General features: G+C 39.8%; 2 protein-coding genes across 3 annotated transcripts; one reads left to right on the top strand and one right to left on the bottom strand.

The window, feature by feature from the left end:
- The first annotated feature begins 1,008 nt into the window (after nucleotides 1-1,008).
- Nucleotides 1,009-16,765, top strand: LOC106176335 (NFX1-type zinc finger-containing protein 1-like). Its single transcript, XM_013558676.2, has 6 exons — nucleotides 1,009-1,245; nucleotides 7,803-7,931; nucleotides 8,278-14,166; nucleotides 14,369-14,721; nucleotides 15,010-15,249; nucleotides 15,502-16,765. The coding sequence occupies exons 2-6, from the start codon at nucleotides 7,816-7,818 to the stop codon at nucleotides 15,504-15,506; spliced, it is 6,603 nt and encodes a 2,200-aa protein (XP_013414130.2). The 5' UTR covers nucleotides 1,009-1,245; nucleotides 7,803-7,815; the 3' UTR covers nucleotides 15,507-16,765.
- LOC106176392 (uncharacterized) lies at nucleotides 16,759-19,211 on the bottom strand. 2 transcript variants are annotated; one of them, XM_087015166.1, is made up of 5 exons: nucleotides 19,018-19,211; nucleotides 18,261-18,366; nucleotides 18,011-18,227; nucleotides 17,302-17,554; nucleotides 16,759-17,033 (listed from the first exon to the last, which is right to left on the bottom strand). In XM_087015166.1, exons 1-4 carry the CDS (start codon nucleotides 19,131-19,133, stop codon nucleotides 17,325-17,327), a joined length of 669 nt encoding a protein of 222 aa, XP_086871292.1. In that variant the 5' UTR covers nucleotides 19,134-19,211; the 3' UTR covers nucleotides 16,759-17,033; nucleotides 17,302-17,324. The 2 variants fall into 2 exon arrangements, with proteins under 2 accessions (XP_086871292.1, XP_013414216.2); XM_013558762.3 differs by having other exon boundaries at nucleotides 18,011-18,366.
- Between the last annotated feature and the right edge of the window lie 551 nt (nucleotides 19,212-19,762).

Raw genomic sequence — 19,762 nt, 5'->3', positions numbered from 1 at the left:
ACGCACAGTGCATCCGTGCGTATGCCTGGTTACGCCCCTGTCTGACAATTAACCTGATTACATTAACTGCAGACTTGGATCGATCCAGCTAGGGTTTATCTGAAAACTCTGTCTCATAGTGGTGCTTCAGAATATCGGCTCCTCCTCCTCCCTTTTTAGAAATTCAACGAATGGAAGATTTGAAGATCTTTATAGTTGGCAATGGGAAGGGTGCCGAAGCAGCGTACCAAAGTTCAAGTACATGTAGGCCTACTTGTAAATTGTGTATCGTTTACTAGAAGTCACCTGAGGGATGAGGTAAATTCCATACATGAATTCTTATCTCGGTTGACAGCAGAGAACAGTGCACTGACTGAGTTAGAATTCAATCTTTGGCCTAGGTACAAATTGAGTAGGCTCCGTTTCAGACCAACTTATCTTAAACAAACAATATTATCGCATTTCTAGTAATGTGTATGACGCATGGTGTAACCTGGATAATTAGGTCGATTGACCGCACTATTAGTGCATATATATATATATATACCGTGTATTATTTGTTATTAATATATATATATATATTTGGTTTTGTTTTCTCTCGGAACTTTTCAAATAAACCTTTACAGAGGTTTTATGAGGTACCCCCCCCCCAAAAAAAAAAAAAATCTAATAATAATAATAATGCCCTCCCGTTTGTTGTTAAATGACCATTTAAACAACGTCAGTTTTTGGTCACATATGAAATATTACTCTCAATCCAGATTTTGTGAAAAAGCACGTAAACCTTTTTAGGGTTATTAGAAAATAAAGATCGGTTAAAGGGCTCTTACATTCAAGAACAAATAAGGGCGAAGTTAAAATAGCAAATGAAAGCTGGGTGAGAGTGGCAAAGGTGATTAAAAACTTAACGAAATGCAAATAATTCAGTTTAACCCTCCAGACCTTAAGTATTGGTCGCGACAGATTTGTTTTTCCCGGTAACTTTCTGTTTCAGGTATTTAATATAGCGTAAGAGGCCCAGTTCTTTGAATCACTTTAACGGAGGGCGTTTCTTTCAGCGAAATACATTTTATAGTGCTCCGTGTGCTATATATTTCAACGCGCTATAATATCTGTCACACAGAGAGGTATGCGTATTGCAGAGGGAGACAGGAAAAACCTGACGCAGTGGGATGGATGAAAGCTTCTCAAACCAGCCAGAGTACGAAAGCGAAAGTTAACCAGGAACTGACAGTGACTCGATAGGCCGTCTCATACGGTTTTAACGTAAGTCTCTCTCAGTCTCTCTCTCTCTCTCTCTCTCGCGAAGAATGCACAGAATATGGGGGGGGGGGGCGTACGGATAAAATTTAATCCCAAAATATTACACGTCCCTATACTCCCATTACCGATAGATACATAAAGGAAAAACTGAAAAAAATCGTCTTTTTAGATTTAAATACCGATAGATCCGATTTTCACCACCGTCCTATATATTTGCGTTCCTATAGATACCGACGTCCACATAAACCCACGTACTTATAAGTCCGCATACCTATAGATCCACGCATTTTTAGATCCAAATATCGATAGATCCCTTACAGGTACACTATTGCCCAAAATGGTTGGTATACTACTCAGTACATGAAATGCACTTTTTTTAAAACGACAGTACACATATTAATCCCTTCAGCAATTTATTATTCTACTACATCGTTTTTACGCAATACTCGGGTAATTTACATTACTAACGCATTATCTGACAGAAATTTATGATTTCACTAGGTGAAATTATGTTACATTCATTTAGTTTTGATTACGCAGGCTTCTGACGGGAACCTAAGATTAGGCCTATATAGCGATTAATCCCAGAAGAACAGATATTGCACTGGATATTTTTGGTAAAAAGAGATGGACATTTCTTCGCATGTGATTCTTAAGTATTGCATAGTACTTTACGTTATCTTATATTACATCTGTTAAAAAAGAACATTTCATGTTTTTCATCAGAGAAGAAGTTAACGATACCTAACTAGAGAGCGTTTTTATGGTAAAAACAAATGGACATTTTCACAAGAGTGATTTTTATGTGTTACATTGTTTTTCGTTTTGATACTAGTATATTACATTTGTTACAAAAGACAGAACTAGCGAAAGGGTAGCGAAAGTCAGGGGAAGATACACAAGCAAATTATTGGCTGCAGCCCCCTCCCCCCGCTTCTGACGGGCCCTTGTAAACAACACAGTTTGTTTGGAAATGCCATTAATTGTTAACTTTTACATAATTTAAGTAATGTGTAGGTTAGGAGATTTGAATTCTGATCATAGTAAGAAACTCAACCTACTTGTAAAAGTGACCTCTAATAGTTTGGATTGATGATTTAGAACAAAAATGGACTGGTGAAATAAAGTCCAGGAAAAATGCAGTTTACCCTGGTGAAATTCGTTTTCTAAGGGAATTTGCGCCTTTTTAGAGCTTAACATACCTTTAAGGTAATAAATATCAGGTTGTAATTAAGTCAGATAACTAAGTGGGTCAGTACTCAATTGCAGTCTGACTGTCACTCGAAAGTCTGATACCTGTATCTCAAGTTGATATCGCCATTTTTGCCGATAACGATGTCTGATAGATGGATCTAGCGGTACCTGGATCTAAATATACGTGGGTTTAGAGGAATCTGCTGGTGGATCTATCGGAACGTAAATTTAACGAGACGAAAATCTATTGAGACGCGTATGTATAGAGACGCATCTATGGGGACGAATATTTTATAAGGACGTTGATCTATATGGCGGACCCCGTAAGGGGGGGGGGGTAATTTAGGGGGAAGATATATGCATATGCCTTTCTCTCTCACACACAAACACACAGACGCACGCACACACACACACACACACACACACACACACGTATTCTTCACAGCCTACTGCCCTTGTTACGCTATAAAATCTTTGGAAAACCCTTGACCTTTAAAGTCACGTATTAAATGTGTAATCAAGCATATGCAATTGAAGTCCGTCAATGATTCACAAATACGATTTGAAAACTAATTCTCTCTCTCTCTCTCTCTCTCTCTCTCTCTCTGAATGTGTATGTTTGTGAACAGACGCGGGTGAGCTATTTGGCGTGTAGTCAGAGTCAGTTTAGCGGAAATATCATATCCATATACCGATTTTCCACTGTCCATGTAATCGTAGCACAGCTGAAGGGGATTCTCCTTTTATCAGGTTATATTTGTCCCACGGAATAATTTAATTAAAAGAGGGTCCTATTGGGTAATTTCGTTACCTGTGAAAGCCATATTTTAAAAATTATATGCGTAATGGTATTTTTTTTTTTTTTTTTTTTTGCGTGATTCGTGAATCACCCCTTTCCCACGACTCTTGAATGTGACTTTTTATTCTCCGCCCTTCGTGAAACGAAGTTTATACCCGGTGATCAGTGATTTTTCGGATTTTCGACGCTCATTATCAGTGAGATATAGATAAAGTTTTAACTACTGTAATACAGCATTGGTCAAAAAGGTTGCCCCACCTTCAGTATCATGTGATTTTATCTATAAATGATCACATCACAGGTGTAGATTGTCATAAATAGTGATTTTCATACCAGATACCATAACTAACATTAGTGATACAGAAAATACAAACTAGCGTTGAAGATATCAATATTTTTAAATATTAAAATAAATAAAATACTATTTATTCACATTTATTACATGTACCCCCTCAAGTCCGACGTTTCACTGTGATTTTCACAGAGGTAAAGAAATGTCCATTAAATTGAAATAACACCACTAAATGTCACCAAATTTCCACACATTTAGCATTAGGGTGTGCTCGTTAAAGGCTCCTTGCCTAATAGCGTTTGTGTTTACCGCGTACTGTAAGTACCTCCTGTAGGTGGCGCTGCCTGCCTTCAACAAGGGTAACAATTCTGTTTTATGGGATATTGTCCCATTCTTCCTAAAGAGCTTGAGGGAGTTGGTCCAGAGCATTAGGAGTTTGGTTTTCCTATGCACTGCACACTTCAGTTCATGCCACATATGTTTAGTAAGGTTAATAACATGGCTCAAAGGTGGTTGTTCTATCCTCTTAACGTTGGGTTTCTGCAACAAATCACTCAGCAGACGAGAGTTGTGAGCATGTGCATTTCCACGATGACGCCTGTAGTATCCCTGAAGTCACCTCTTGCAAATGGAGTGAGATACTTGTTGAGAACGTTTCAGTGAATTGCCCCAATAACGTTCTTTTCTGGAAAAAACAATGCACTAAAACCATAGGCTTGGAATTCTCTCCAAACGTGGTCTGAACTGACACCTCAGGCGATATTATCTTCCACAAACCTTCCAAAAAGCATTCTGCAACATGTCTACGGGTCCAAATTTGACCATCGAAGGCATACAAGAAATACCTTGATTCTTCAGCAAAACGAACTTGTTCCTATTGATGGTTGACCAAGTTATCGTAGTTCTGGGGTCACTGAACCTAACATTCTCAACTGATGCCTAATTCCATCTGCAAGATTTTAAAACCACTGATATGCAGATTTGGAAAGGAGGAAGCTGGCATGTGCTGGCCTGGGGCCATATTCTCGAAGGTTGTTTCAGAAAAAAATTATATCTCCACCATCCCATGATACCGGTAGTCCGTCAGGTACAGGGGTCCATCACTACAGATCGGGCGACCAAGGTTGAGGGATTCATTGGTATCATGTGAAAGTTCATTTAGACAGGAATCATTGTCTGTGTGGTAGCACTTTCAATTCTTGGCTTTCTTTATGCGAACGCTCTTTATATAACGAAATGTTGCTTAAGGATGCATATGAAGTCACAATTTTGTCACAAAAGCCAACCAAATGCCAGCACGTAGTTTCAAGTAGTAAAACTAAGAGAATTAGTAAAAGGCATTGTTAAAATTTACCCGAAAAATGATATTTGAACGGATATTTCGGCTAGCATTCTATGCTGTATATCAATGGGGCAGAAAAGTAGGTCACGAATGTAGGTTAAATTTCTGACCAAAAATTTAAAGACAGGAGCAGTCTTAAGGTCTTTTAAGGCTGATCGAGTGATATATTTAGTTTATCCCTTGGCATGTCGACTTTATTTGAGTCGTATAAGAAACTAGTGGAAGTGGTTTATATGTGTTACTGGGAATCCACGCTCCACCTATGCTCGGTTCATATGTACCGCATCTAGAAAAATGGGGGTAGGGGAAGAAAAACATACATAATATGAAAATAAAATAAACTTAAGTAATAATTTATGTATCATTATACAGCTGAAGAATAGTCTTTAAAAAATCAACTAAGTGAATTTTGTAATAATACATAATCTGTAAACAAATAAGGTCAGAGGTAACCTAAGGTCACATTTGAGGCAATTTTCGGAGAAATAAACATATTAAATTTTATTTTTTAAGAGAATGTAAGTCAAGATTAATAGTTCATCCATAAATCTGTCATATTGTTGAATAAATTGTCAGAACTTCAGCATATCCCTGAAATTTAGACCAAGTTATTAGAAATAATCCAAAACACTTCCATTTCCATTCTCTAAATTAAATAACTTTTGGGTTCATTTTTCCTAAAATGCATCAAATTTGACCTAATGTGAACTTTGAAATACTTCAATTGCTATATTACATGCTAACAAATATTTTTCTTCACCTATTAGAACATCCCCTCAGCTAAATAAATGAGCCGAATTTTATTCACACCTTACAAGTCTATCAAATAGTGAGCTTTTTTTCCTCCCCTACCCCCATTATTCATAAACTGACTGAACACCCCTTACAGCACCTGTGTCATCCATAAGCGTCGCAATTGTCAAGTTAACTGTCAAATCTCATCAAATCCCTTTAATATATGGAGTTATCAGTAATAGCAATAAACCATTAATTTTGTCTTACATTCACCTTGAAGATTATTCCATTGCTTTATTTTTTTTCTGGAAAATACCTCAAGTTTTACTTCAGGTGACTTTTGACCTCATTTGTTTACAGATTATGGAACATAAAAAACTCACTTTACAGATCTTTTAAAACTATTCTTCAGCTGCATAATATCAAATATAATAATGCCCTACCTTTTGGTATTTTCATATTATCGATATTTTCCTTCCTTTTCCCCATCTTTTTAGACGCGGCCATTTAGCAACATTTCGTTATATAAAGACCATTCGCATGAAGAAAGCTACTGATTTGAAAGTGATACCACACAGGCACTGACTTCTGATTAAATGAACTTTCACATGATACCAATGAACTGTGGTCACCCGTTCGGTAGCGATTTAAAATTTAGGGGTCTGCCAGAAGGACTTAGAGGCATGAGATTTATAAGACCAAGTTCAATGACAAACACAATACGGACTGGATTTTGGTCTTTTGGTGCCTTTAGCACTCTCAGCACCATTGCGCCCCCATATCTGCACAGATAACTTTTGGCAAATATGCGTTGAACATTAAAAAAATTCATTTGATATTTACTTCTCATATATTCTTCAACTTTTTTCTTTTCTCTCTGCTATCTAAATGTCATTTTGTCAATTTTTTGAAACCCTTTCCCTTTCAATTACACTTACACGTATTTATGTGCACACGTCGTCGCACACGGCTACCACAAATACTATTCGGACTGTTTAATGGACAACAGTGTCACTTATTATCCTCAAACATAAAATAATTAGGCCTATAATGAAGATTAATATACAGCTGGAGCGCGAAAAACTTTGAACTGAACCTATTGTCTTTTTGTTATACATGTATTTTTTGTTGTTATCGTTGATATTTTTTTTTAACATTGGCTTTTTTAATGTGTGACTTTGATGTACCACATGGGCCAAGAAGTATGTGCATTTGATTGCACGGTCGCCCTGTAAACTTTGGCGGCTTGGTGTACTCTTAGCCGTGGCGCAATAAGAACGAGTTATTTCTACATACCTTATACATAAATCTGCATGGCCCTGAAAAAATATATGGATGTATTTATAATCCAGTTGCTATCTTTAAAATAAGAAAGATTGTCCAGATTGCTATAAATATTGGTTTTCTCTATGGAACAAGCAACTAGTGACAACGGTGGAATTTTTAACACTTATTACAATAATAATAATAATAATAATAATAATAATAATAATATGTATTTATTTGCAACTTAAAAAGTTGGTTTTTACAATAAAAACAAATAGTCGTGAGATGCACAATCTTAAAATATACTTGTAAGTGTCAAAATGATTCGATACACATTAGAAGTTCATAAAAACCGCACTACTTAAAATTTGATAAAGCCCATGGGATAAAAGATTTTGACGATCGTACATTCCTCAATTTTGGCAAAGTGTACTTATAAACCCGGCGCAAAGTGTAGGAACCTTCATTTATCCCTGGTAGCAAATGATGGATTTTGTGTCCTTCAGAGTAGATGTTATGCAATAATGTTTTAGATAGTTCATCTCTTCTACAAGCAAGAGTGATAAGTTTACATGTTTCAAGTGCCCCATCATAGGGCAGCTCTGGGAATATAATCTTACATGCTCTAATCCGGATGGATTCGATTTTATCAACTTGTTGTTGTGTGAGACCTGGGTGCCACACCTGACATGTATATTCTAATGTAGGTCTGATTACTGATGTGTAAAATCTTACAAGTTCATTGGCTGGAATACCCGCTCTTTTCAGAAGCTTAAGATTGTGTAGCCTTTTACTAGCTTTTTTTACAAATATCACAGATGTGACCTTCTCAGCTCAAATCGCTGCTGATCCTAACCCCTAAGAAAACAGCAGACCCTACTCTCTCAATTATTTCCTGTTATGTTACCAAAATGCGTTATATTATGCACTAGATATACGTAGAAGATGGCAGAAAAGACCAAAGAAGAGAGACAGAGTCCACGACATGATTCACGAAAAGAAAGGCTTAATGGGAAGAAAAGTAGATATGACACAGATAGGCCGTTCAAACCCCATGAAGGGTAAGTATTTACAAAACTCGTGAACTTAACGTAAATATACCCTGTACTGTTTGTGTGTGTGTGTGTGTGCGCGAGTAAACATGCGCACATGCGTGTGTGTGTCTGTGTGTAAAAAAGTGACAGAGATATAGGTCGAGGATGTTGAGAAAACATACTGTCAGACAATGAGAAAGAGCAGAGAGAGGAAGAGAGGGGTCCAGCAAGAAAGACTGAATGAAGGTAAATTAGACACTTTTTTTCACGCTGATACTAGGCATTTTAAAAATACATCAGTGAAAGGAAAACAAAACATTCAAAATATACAATTCGGGCTCGAAGTATGAAAGTAGGCTTTTTTCTTTTTCAGGTTGGCCAGGCCAGTTTATAAACGGGGGCCAAAAGCTGGTGACATGACCACGAAATGGACACAGAGCGAAGTCCGTTACATGGGTTACAAAAAGTTGGAAGATTTGTTAAAAAGGGATCAGGGTGATGCTCTCCTGTACTTGGCATCCCCTAAAAACGGTTTCCGTGAGCTTCTCGTGTCTGAAAAGCTGGAAGGTGGTCTTCTTTCTCTTCTCCTGTCTGTGTTGGCTTATGTAGGTCAGGCAGATCAGCTCCGATCGCATTTGATTACGGTTCTCAACATTACCAATGAATCGCCATTGCTTTCAGCAGGAGGTCCTGTTCAGAGCTGTATTATCGAGATGGTTCTAGCCCGAAACAGCCAGGCTGTCGATGTCAATTTTCTTGGCAATGTTCTCAATTTGGTCCATTTACTTCTGACTCTTCTGCCTCGATCTAGTCACCTACATGCCAGCACCCTTTTACCATTAATACAGAAGGTAGTAGATGGCAAGGCAGACAGTGGTAATATTGTCTGCCTGAAAAGACAATTAAAGCAAGCTACTGAAATAAAAGATGCCGTCGAAAATGACCTAAGAATGGGTTTTAAAGCACAAGATGCAGAAAATGCTCCTGAAGATCTCACAACTCCTCCCGATGATTTTCGCGAGTGCAGTATATTTCCAAGTAGGGAAGACCTTATCACCGATGAACAACCTTTCCTGAGGGCCAACATTGTGAAGGGGAAGTACAGTTCCGTGGATCATTATCTTGATGTCCAGTTTAGGCTGCTGAGGGAAGATTTCATAGCACCACTTCGTAATGGCATCAGAGAGTACTTGGTCAATTTAGATCGTGGCCAAGAACATGTCAGGTTGTCGGATGTTAGGGTATACCATCATGTGTACTTTCAAATGCCCAATTGTGCTAAGAATCAAATCACTTATCCGGTCAAGTTTGATGTATCAAGGCTCTCCAAGGTCAGGTGGGAGCACAGTAAACGGTTGATATGTGGTTCTCTTGTTTGCCTGTCAAAGGACAGGTTTGAAACTGTAATTTTTGCAACAGTTGCTGATAGAGACCCAGAGAAGCTTCGGGAAGGTATTATTGAGCTCCACTGTGATGCAGAAAGTCTTGCAGTGATTTCCACAAGCATGCGTGAGGTTTTCGTCATGGTTGAGTCTTCTGCCTATTTTGAAGCATACCGGCATGTCTTGAGGGGGCTTCAGGAGTTGAACCAGGAAAATTTACCCCTTCAAGAGTACATTATTGGCTGTGATAGTGCGCCCAGACCACCGAAATACATTTTAGATTCGGGCCTGCCATTGGACCTCACCTGTCTAATCGACAGAGATATTGTAGGACGACAAAAGTTTGAAGCAGTTGATATTTTCAAAGAAGATACCTGGCCAGATGCAGAGAAGCTGAATTTAGATGAGTCCCAAAGTGCAGCATTAAAGAGTGCTCTAACCAAAGAATTCTCTGTCATTCAAGGTCCACCGGGAACGGGAAAAACATACATAGGGTTAAAAGTTGTAAGAGCTCTCATGGCAAACAGACCAATTTGGGCATCTGGAGAGAGAGAGGAAAATGGGAATGTCATCCAGCACGAGACATTAGATTTGCTTGACCCAGAAGAGGACGCCCTAGAAAAGAGAGACGTTAACAAACCAATACTGCTCGTATGTTACACCAATCATGCCCTAGACCAGTTTTTAGAAGGCATTGTAAAATTTCAGCCCAGCAAAGTTGCAAGAATTGGAGGAAGAAGCAGCTCTAAGGATCCTGCTCTTCAAAGGTGTCTTCTGCATAATATGAAAAAAGATCATCCAACTGACAGGGTAAGAAGAGGGGAAATCGCACGTTTGCATGGGGAGCTTTCGTTATTGGCAAAGACCATCAGTTATTTTGCAAATATCCACAATTCCCTCATTTATATTGGATATAAACAAATACGCAGTTTGTTATCTGAATCGCAACAGGAGTCTCTAGAGTACGTTGCGAAAGATGTTTCCAGTCCATTTGATTATTGGCTTCTTGCTGAAGACCGCAAGATAGTCTTGCAGCAAGAGATTAAACAACGGCACCAGTTTAAGAATGATAGTCAGTCTGCTGGCGAAGAGCCAGCAGACATTAATGAAACAAATCCCCAAGCAAGTGACAGAGATGTGGAAGACGGAGACGAGCTGTTAGCAGAGTCTCAAGAGAAAACAGTCTACCGAAGCAAGGGATCTGCCGAAGAAACAGTAGGTGTTGGTGAAACAGGCCCCCAAGAAAGTAACAGTGATGTGGAAGACGGAGACAATCTGTTAGCAGAGTCTGAAGGAAATGGAGTAAACCAAAACAAGGGATTTGATGTGTGTGAGCCTTGCAACACAAAAGAAGAATTGTCGGATGGAGAGAGTGATCTAGATAACACAGCTGCTGGATTAAAGACACCAGAGACAATTGTGGAAGATGGAGATATGAGAAAAAGTGACAGCGAAAGTCTGTTGAATAAAAAAGATAGCTCAGTTGCTGTAAAAGGAGAGGCTGGATTATTGTCCGACCAACGAGAAATCGTAGAAGGAGAATATGATTATGAATCAGATGAAATGTCATTTATTGAGGCCGAGGATTTCTTGGATGATGTTCAAATTGTGGATGATGACACTGATATTTTGGAGACCATCGCTCAACATGTAGTAAAATCCGAAGAGATGGAGGAGGATGCATATACTACCGAGATGGACAAATCTGAACAACCTTTAAAAATCTCGAAAAAAATGAAAAGGGAAATGCAACTAGAGATGAAGAAATTTGAAAGTGAACTTCACAAGGCCAGTTGTGGTGATGACTACATGACTGAAGAGGAGGCAGAAAGCATAGAAAACCTTTGGGTTCTCTCCATTGCAGACAGATGGCGTTTGTATCGTTATTGGAAACGCTTATTTTATGAGGACATTTTCCAGCGCCTTCAGTATCAGATCATAGAATACGATCGTACCCGGCTTGCGCTGCAAGAAATATACGATGATCTAGATTTCCAGCTGCTTCAAAACATGTATATATTAGGCATGACTACGACTGGGGCAGCAAAGTATCACCACATCCTCAGACGACTTCGTCCGCGGATTGTTATTGTAGAAGAGGCGGCAGAAGTGTTTGAGTCCCACATTGTGACGGCACTCACAGAAGGTTGCGAGCACCTGATTCTCATAGGAGACCATCAGCAGCTTCGACCAAACCCTGCTGTTTATGCTCTGGCCAAGAAGTTCAACCTAGAGATATCCCTCTTTGAACGAATGGTGCGAAACGGGATGCACTGTGACAGACTGGCTATACAGCACCGTATGCGACCTGAGATATCACGTCTTCTGGTACCAGAAATATATGACCATCTTCTTGATCATGAGTCTGTTCGCCACTATGAGAATGTGAGAGGAATTGAAGAAAACCTGTTCTTTATTGACCACAGTTTCGAAGAAGAGAGTGACAATGATAGCAAAAGTCACTCCAACAAGCATGAAGCGTCCTTCCTTGCTGCTCTCTGCCAGTATCTCATGAATCAAGGTTACAGTAAATCACAGATCACCATTCTGACCACATACACTGGCCAACTTTTCGAAATGAAAAATAACCTCCCGAGAGATAAATTCCAAGGGATTCGAGTAACGCCCGTGGACAATTTTCAAGGAGAGGAAAATGACATAATTCTTCTCTCCTTGGTACGCAGCAACAAGGAAGAACGCATTGGTTTTCTTAGTATTTCAAACCGTGTTTGCGTGGCTCTTTCTAGGGCGAGAATGGGTTTCTACTGTATAGGGAATGTTTCGCTAATGGCACGGCAAAGTAGCCTCTGGAAAAAGCTGGTCAATAAGCTGAAAGAACGGCAACAGGTGGGCACTGAACTGACTTTAATTTGTCAGAACCACCCAAAAAGGAAATATCAAGTATCAAAGAAAGAAGATTTCCAGCATGTGCCTGATGGGGGGTGCCTATTGCCATGTGAGTTTCGTTTGGATTGCGGTCATGTGTGCGCACGTCGGTGCCATCCTTACGATATAGACCACCAGCTATACGAATGTGAAAAGCCGTGTGAAAAACCTTGCGACGTTGGACACAAAACCTGCAAGAGGGAATGCTTTAAGATTTGTTCACCATGCAGTTTTATTGTAACCGTTCGACTGCCAAAATGTCACCACGAAATTTTAACCGAATGTCACAGAGATCCAGATGACATAATTTGCCCTATCCCGTGCGAACGACTCCTTAACTGTGGGCATGAATGCAAGAACCTGTGCGCTGAACCTTGTACCGTGCAGTGTGAAAGACAAGTACTGAAATATTTACCGTGTGGGCACAGCTGCCTTCTTCCCTGTCACCAGGATGAAGCCCTCGTGACTTGTGACAGCATGGTAGAGACACAGCTGCCCTGTAACCACGTGACAAACGTCGCCTGTCATACAGATATATCTACATACAAATGTACAGAATTGATGCAAAAAATTCTGCCTTGTGGACATGAGATTGCAGCGCCATGCTACCAAGACGTAACATGCGAAAAAATTGTGGAGAGACAGCTGCCCTGTAACCACGTGGCAAACGTCGCCTGTCATACAGATACACGCATATACAAATGTCCAGTATTGATGCAAAAAATTCTGCCATGTGGCCATATGATTGCAGGGCCATGCTATCAAGACGTAACAAACATAGAATGCCAACTGCCGGTGACCGTAAGGCTTCCTTGTGCCCACCATATTGAAGTGAAATGCCACGAAAGATACACAGCCATGTCTCTCCGATGTACAGTGCATGTAGAGAGATCATTGTCCTGCGGACACACGGGAATAATGTCTTGTCATCTAGACGTGGGAAATTACATATGCAGACAAAAAATGATGCTGACATTTCCGAAGTGCAACCACCAAGTAGAGGTGAAGTGTGCCACTAAAGAAAAAGTCTTGTCGAAGGGGTGTCAGGTGCAAGTGGAACGAATGCTCTCTTGTGGCCACCAGGTCAAGGCAATTTGTGGAATGGCAGAAAGGGAATTAGTGGAAGCTTGTCCTGCTGTTTGTAAAAAAACACGTGCTTGCGGTCACATCTGTGAGGGAACATGTGGTTCTTGCAGACAAGGTACCCGCCACATCCCGTGTTCAAGTCCTTGTTTACTTGTGTTTCCCTGCGGGCATCCGTGCAAGGAGAAGTGCAGTGCTGTATGCAAACCTTGCTCAGTCGGTTGTGAACGATCCTGCGCTCACCTGACAAAATGCACTAAAAAATGCAGTGACTTCTGCAAGCGTTGTCCTCTGCCATGCGACTGGAAGTGCTACCATGCCCAGTGTAAAAGCCTCTGCTCCGAGATATGTTCAGATCGCTTAATCTGTGATGAGCCTTGCCCGGAAAAACTAAGCTGCGGCCACCCTTGTATTGGGATGTGTGGGGAACCATGCCCATTGCTGTGTCGAATATGCAGCAAGAAAAGCAGAGTCTTTGTCGGTTTGCCACCCTGGTCCCGCTTTATCAGAGTCCAACCATGCAACCACGTCATCGAGGTGACCAAGATGGATGCCCACATGGCCCGCCAAGGAGATGTAGTGACACTAGGCCCAAAACGGTGTCCTGTGCCAAGCTGCAGGAAAATAATCCAAATATGCCCTCGATATGGAAGGGAACTGAAGACGTACATTAAAGCCAAGGACGAGGCTTCAGCAATTTTAAGATATGAATATTCTCTTTGTCAGCAAGTTCTCAAGTCTGCTGAGTTGATAACGAGAATAAGGGCATTGGATTCTCCAATCTGCGCTGAGATATTTGATTTTTGCAGCACTTCTGAGATCGAAGGTCAAAAGGTACAAAGGGATAAAGAGACCTCCCTGATGTTGCTGACAATGGGCACCATTTTAGATGCAACAGACGCCATTAAAGAGTATGTTCAGACCTTAGTTTATATTTTTAACGCAGATTAACGCAAACAAATAACAAAAGTATGCTTTTATGTTTTTTGTCTTTGCCATTAAATATATCGATTGCTTATTTAATTGTAATCGGAAGTGCTTCAATTTAGGTAAGTTTTGCGTAAGATGCTCTTATAGTAATACTCCTAATGACTTATTGCTCGTCTGTTTCAGGGTAAACTTGTTAAAGTTTTACCTTGACTCTACCAGCCAGGCAAATCTTAACAGTATTTTAGAAAGACTGCGAAGTGCTGAAGATGACGCCGACCTTTTCAATCTGGTCAATACTCTACAGCATCTTTTCCTTCGTTCGTTGATCCTATCCTCACGCACGGGGTTGGATAAGATGAACATGGGTCTTGTCAAGGCCCAATGTCTCGAGACCTTGGACTATCCTTGGTCAGAACTTGTGTTGATTTTCAAGAAATTGAAGGGGGTAGACGATCAACGCTCTCGTCAAATGAAAGCACTGTTGCATGCGCCGTTTACTTTACCGGAACGGCGGCAGTGGTGGTACTGTCGAAGAGGTATGCTAAAGAGGCTGTAGCATATTTTATGTACAGTTTTTTAATGCCACTTCTTTAAAGTCCGTTATAAATATATGTAATTGAATCTTGTAACCATGTACATGTAAATAGTAAACGATCATGAATGGAACCGTTCATTTCAGAAACTATGCTTCTTAGTAGGCCTATCCACTGATTACTTTCGTGTGTCTCATATCTTGTCTAAAACATCCGCACACACATTGAAGCTTTTAATTTACACAACACGTATTACTGGAATAAATTAGAAGTTGTTTATCTTAATACCAGGTCACGTGATGAGGACGTCCAGCAAAGAGGCCCCAGCATGTGAGGCCTGCGACCTTGGGGAAGATACGGACCTTAGTCTTCACCAGGAGAGTTGGACTTCTGCAGGCGCCACAGATTCTTCAGGTCAACGCCGTCTGGAGACAATTGCCGGGCGCCGAGGTGGTGGTGGTGGTTTGGCACGTGGTGGGGGAAGAGGTCGTGGAGGTCGAGGCCGTGGGGGTCAAGGTCGTGGTGGACGAAGTACGCTATTCTTCAACCTTTTAACAATTAACGAATCAATATTTTCTTTTTTCCAGTTTAAAAAATTTGCCTCGATATTTCTACTTTCAGAAAATGTTCATCATACTAAAATTTTTCAATACTGACTAATACACTTTACCATATAGGAGAAATACACGCTGTAGAAAAAATAATGAATTTTCAGATGCCGGCTTAATGTATTAAGTAACGATCGATAAATTTATAAAGAAATATAACATTTATACATTCCAGGGTAAGAAAGAGTATATTTTACTACTGGCGCATCAAAATTGACGTTTAAAAAGAACGACTACACGGAGGATAAACAGTGCCTTCAAAAGAACTGTCTCCGACGGAATGACAAGGATAACTACCTGTATATAGAAGTTGTACGTGGTGGCTCTGATGTGTTTTTCATAGTGAGTCCCACTTAGATTGGGAGTACGTGTTCAGTGACAGTATGGTAATGTATATTCATCGTGTTTTTAACTAGTAATTGTGTTGGTCTAGTAACATCACGACCTTGTGCAGTTCAGGCTTGTCTTGAACAGCGAACGTAACTGCTTGTAAATAATTATCTTAGATTGATTATGAAGAACCAGCGTTTTTGCAAATTCAAGTATCAGAATGTTTACAAATGTACATACATGTTTTTCAATATAAAAGAATTTTTAATTTGAGTGGGCACGTTATTGAAAACAATGGTAAATTGTGTAGTGAGATGAAATTGTGTAGTGAGGGATATGTTCCAAAAATAGTTCATTAGTTAGTACCAAAAGTGAAACTTTATAGAGGAATTTGGAAAATACTGGCGTTGGGTAGCGTCGACCAGAATTTAGCAAGAGATTTGGTTTGTAGGGTGCTAATGACGGTCCACCAAACTCACGAGGCAGGCCCGTAGCCAGAAATTTCAAAAGGGAGGTTCTTTTTCAGAAAAAAAGGACCTTTTACAGTGGAACTCTTGTGTACCTAGATCAATTTTACCAGCATTGACGTTTTCCTTAGAAAAAGGGCGATTCTTTTTAACCCCCCGAACCCCACCCCCGACCCCCTACTACGGGCCTGTGGGTTGTAAGATCGGGTACACCTAGTATGTACTGATATATATATATATATATATATATATATATATATATATATATATATTGGATACGTTACTTTACTACCCTTTCTGATTTTGAATAAGTTACTTAATAGCAAAAAAAAATTGTATTCTGACACGTTACATTAGACATGCAATGAAGTTGAGGAATAGTGTGTGACTCATGTCGGTTGATTGACAAGGGTGTTAACATATATACATATTTAATGTTCTGTTGCCAATGCATATTCTTTGTAACGTAATTGTTTGACCTCGCAGCCCTCAAGTTAAGAAATTTTCTTTCTTTGAAGACGACTGCATAAGTCAAAATGTTGCTTATTTTTACCTTAAGTATTTTTATAGATGTGCACGCTTGTAATGATCAACTAATTTTACAAACCGCAAAAAAGAAGTACAAAAAGAGGCAATTCTCGGATACATATTTATTTATTTCAGAATATCTTAATTCATTTCAGTTGTGTAAAAATGAAATTGAAATAGCAAATTGAGAAAATTGGAAAGGGAGTAACTGGCACATTTTAAAAATGAGTTACTCTTTGGCGTAGTGACGACTATCTCCTCTTCTTATTTTATCTTTCTTCTATCTATCTCCTTTTCTTATTTTACAACATCGATATATATATACAGCACATCCAAAGTTACCAACAAGAAATGTTATCTCTGTCATCACTGTAGGTGTCACCTGAAATGGAGTATTTCGGAAATCAGTCGGGATGATTTAATATTTTTATTCCTTATTCGCAAAGTTAAGAAATGTTGTATATTCCGATAATGACATCATAAACATCGGACTATAACTAGCAACACTTAATTAATAAGCTATGTTATATTATCTCTAAGAAATAAATTGAACATTGGCTGGATTGTGTCATAGTGGTGTCTGTTCAACGTGCATATGTATAAATCCTTTTAACAGGAGAGAGAGAGAGAGAGAGAGAGAGATAGCGTACCTTGGTATCACGCCATTCCCATTTTAGTATTTGCTATATCCGTATCCGTGACTGTTGGCGTATCTACCGGCGTATATGTCGTTGAGGTTGATGTCACAGATGGCAGCACCGCGGTAGGCGTTTCCTGGCACCAGATCGAGGCCGCTGGTAGCGCTACCTGGAGCACAGTGCTGCACAGTGGCGATTCCATTGGAACAGAATGTTAGAGAGAAGCCGTCAGCGTTGGCGTAGATACCGTCGTAGGCGCAGACTCCTGCGAAATTATAAGTGTGATAAAATAATTTATTATTCAGAATTTCCTTGAATTAAAACATAAAACATCTATTAGCCATCACGTATATTTGGAAAAAATATAGAAAAAAAAAACACTGCAAGCTGCTAATAAATTTTAACAACGAAATACCCCAGCGCAGTGATAAATTTGAAGACAAGGCACAGCGTAGTTTATTTTGAACTTTGACATTGGTAATTAACTGATAAAATAGTTGTTCTGCTAAGTTCTTGTACGCGAAATGATAGCACATCATTGAACGTTAAGTCTATCAGAATGATCTATGCTTTTCTTTCTATATATGGAATCATCCACGGTTATTTTAGCCAACAAAAGAGAATAGAATTGCACAAAATTGTGGGCGCAAACACAAAAATAGAGAGGAGGATAAAGGTGCGGGGTTAGGAAGCGTGAAAGATTGAGACAGAGTTCACTCACCGCCGTATTTTCCACGGTACATGTATTCCTCGTTATATTTGAGTGTTGGGGCGTCGATGACGTGTTTTGGGCCTGCAACCACTGGTCGCAAAACACGTGGGGGAACTCTTGGAACCACACGTTGGGCGACTGGGAGAACTCTTGAAACCACACGTGAAGCGACTGGGCGAACTCTTGGGATCAAACGGGAAGCGACTGGGAGAACGGACGAAGCGACCGGGCGAACTCTTGGGATCAAACGGGAAGCGACTGGGAGAACTCTAGTGGCCACACGTGGGAGAACTTTTGAGACCACACGAGTGACGACAGGGGCTGCTGGTTTCACAAGCTGTTTGTGATAATGGACGAAACGGTTCCTGTAAAACAATGGAAAAATACCTTACCAATCTCTATTCACTGAAATATACACTTACTGTTTATGCCAATTTTAAGTTTACAATTTGAAAATGATAACTAAAGGACTTTGGTAAGAATTGAAAAAGCGGAGAATGATAGCCACTATTTTGTCTACTACTTTGATATTCCAACGTCCTTGTTTACTTAAAGCCAATTACATTCCTTATTTTTTGACTAGTCTCCAAAACCCAAATCCTCTGTTTTTATAAAACGCCCCGAATGTGACTAAACAACTTGACTGAAAAATTGCCCATGGTTTTCTTGTTTTAAGAATTCAGGAGTAACATTAATAAGACTGCTGCTAGTTCTTTCAGTCAGATTGGACCCAATTTTCGGTCAAAAATTTAACTTATACTTTTTTTTGTGAAACAAGACCTTAGTTTCCTTCCTTTCTTGTGTTGATAAAAAGGCGCACAATGAGCAATAGACAATTACAAATCAAATTTAATTTTTCATGGAAACATCGACACGTTGTCATTTATCAGCGGTCTGCCATATCCAAAGCCTTTGACAAAATATCTTGAAAAGAATCGCTTAGTTTTCTATGAAAATAAATTCCTTTGCTATCCAAAGTCTAAAAGAAGAAGTAAAATACATCGAAGACACCTTACCTGAGAGCAAGGTTGGCGTTGCCGTACACGGGGGAAGTTTTTCCAAGCAGGTAGTCATTGTAGTTGGCAGTGGCCACAGCCACGAAGACGAACATGAGGGCAACGACTGACTTCATCTTTGTCTTTTGATCCAAAGACTGTGCTGTAAGATCTTCACCGGAGCTTAACTGATCCCGAAAGCTGACGGTCTTAGATTTCCAGAACCTTTTATAGTCCGCGATGTCCATCGGAGGGACTTGAAGGGGGTGTCGGCGGCGCTTCCGTCTTGTCAGATTGTCGCATCTGTTGCAGGTGTTGTTGTATCTGTAGCTGGTACCAATTTAATTCAATTCTACATTTACTAATTCTACATCAAACTACCCTTTTAGGATTTTTTTCAACAAACGCTCTTTAAGGTTTTATGATTATACATTTATTCTATTTCAACGGGTATCTTAGACATAACTTCTATATCTTGTTCCCTTGGGTGCCCGACGAGACAGTACGTGACTCGAACCATTTACCAGAAGGTGACAACGCGCACGTCATTTTGACACATTCCGGAACATTATTACCCCGAACGCTTCATTCATCAAGATTCTCGTTGTCCAGCGCTCTACACACGCATCATTGTCAGCTTTTGGTTTATAATTGTTTCGTAAACAGACAACTCTGCCATACGGGTAGCAATAATTGTTCTCATTAGAGCTGTGAGCACGCGACGGCTTTCTGTCTATGTGTAGAGGTCGCGGTTAGTTTAATAACC

Source organism: Lingula anatina, chromosome 6 (assembly GCF_051362555.1).
Source record: "Lingula anatina isolate TDL-2025a chromosome 6, LinAna3.0, whole genome shotgun sequence".
NCBI classification, from domain to species: Eukaryota; Metazoa; Brachiopoda; class Lingulata; order Lingulida; family Lingulidae; genus Lingula; species Lingula anatina.
This window is presented reverse-complemented; position numbering and strand designations above follow the sequence as displayed.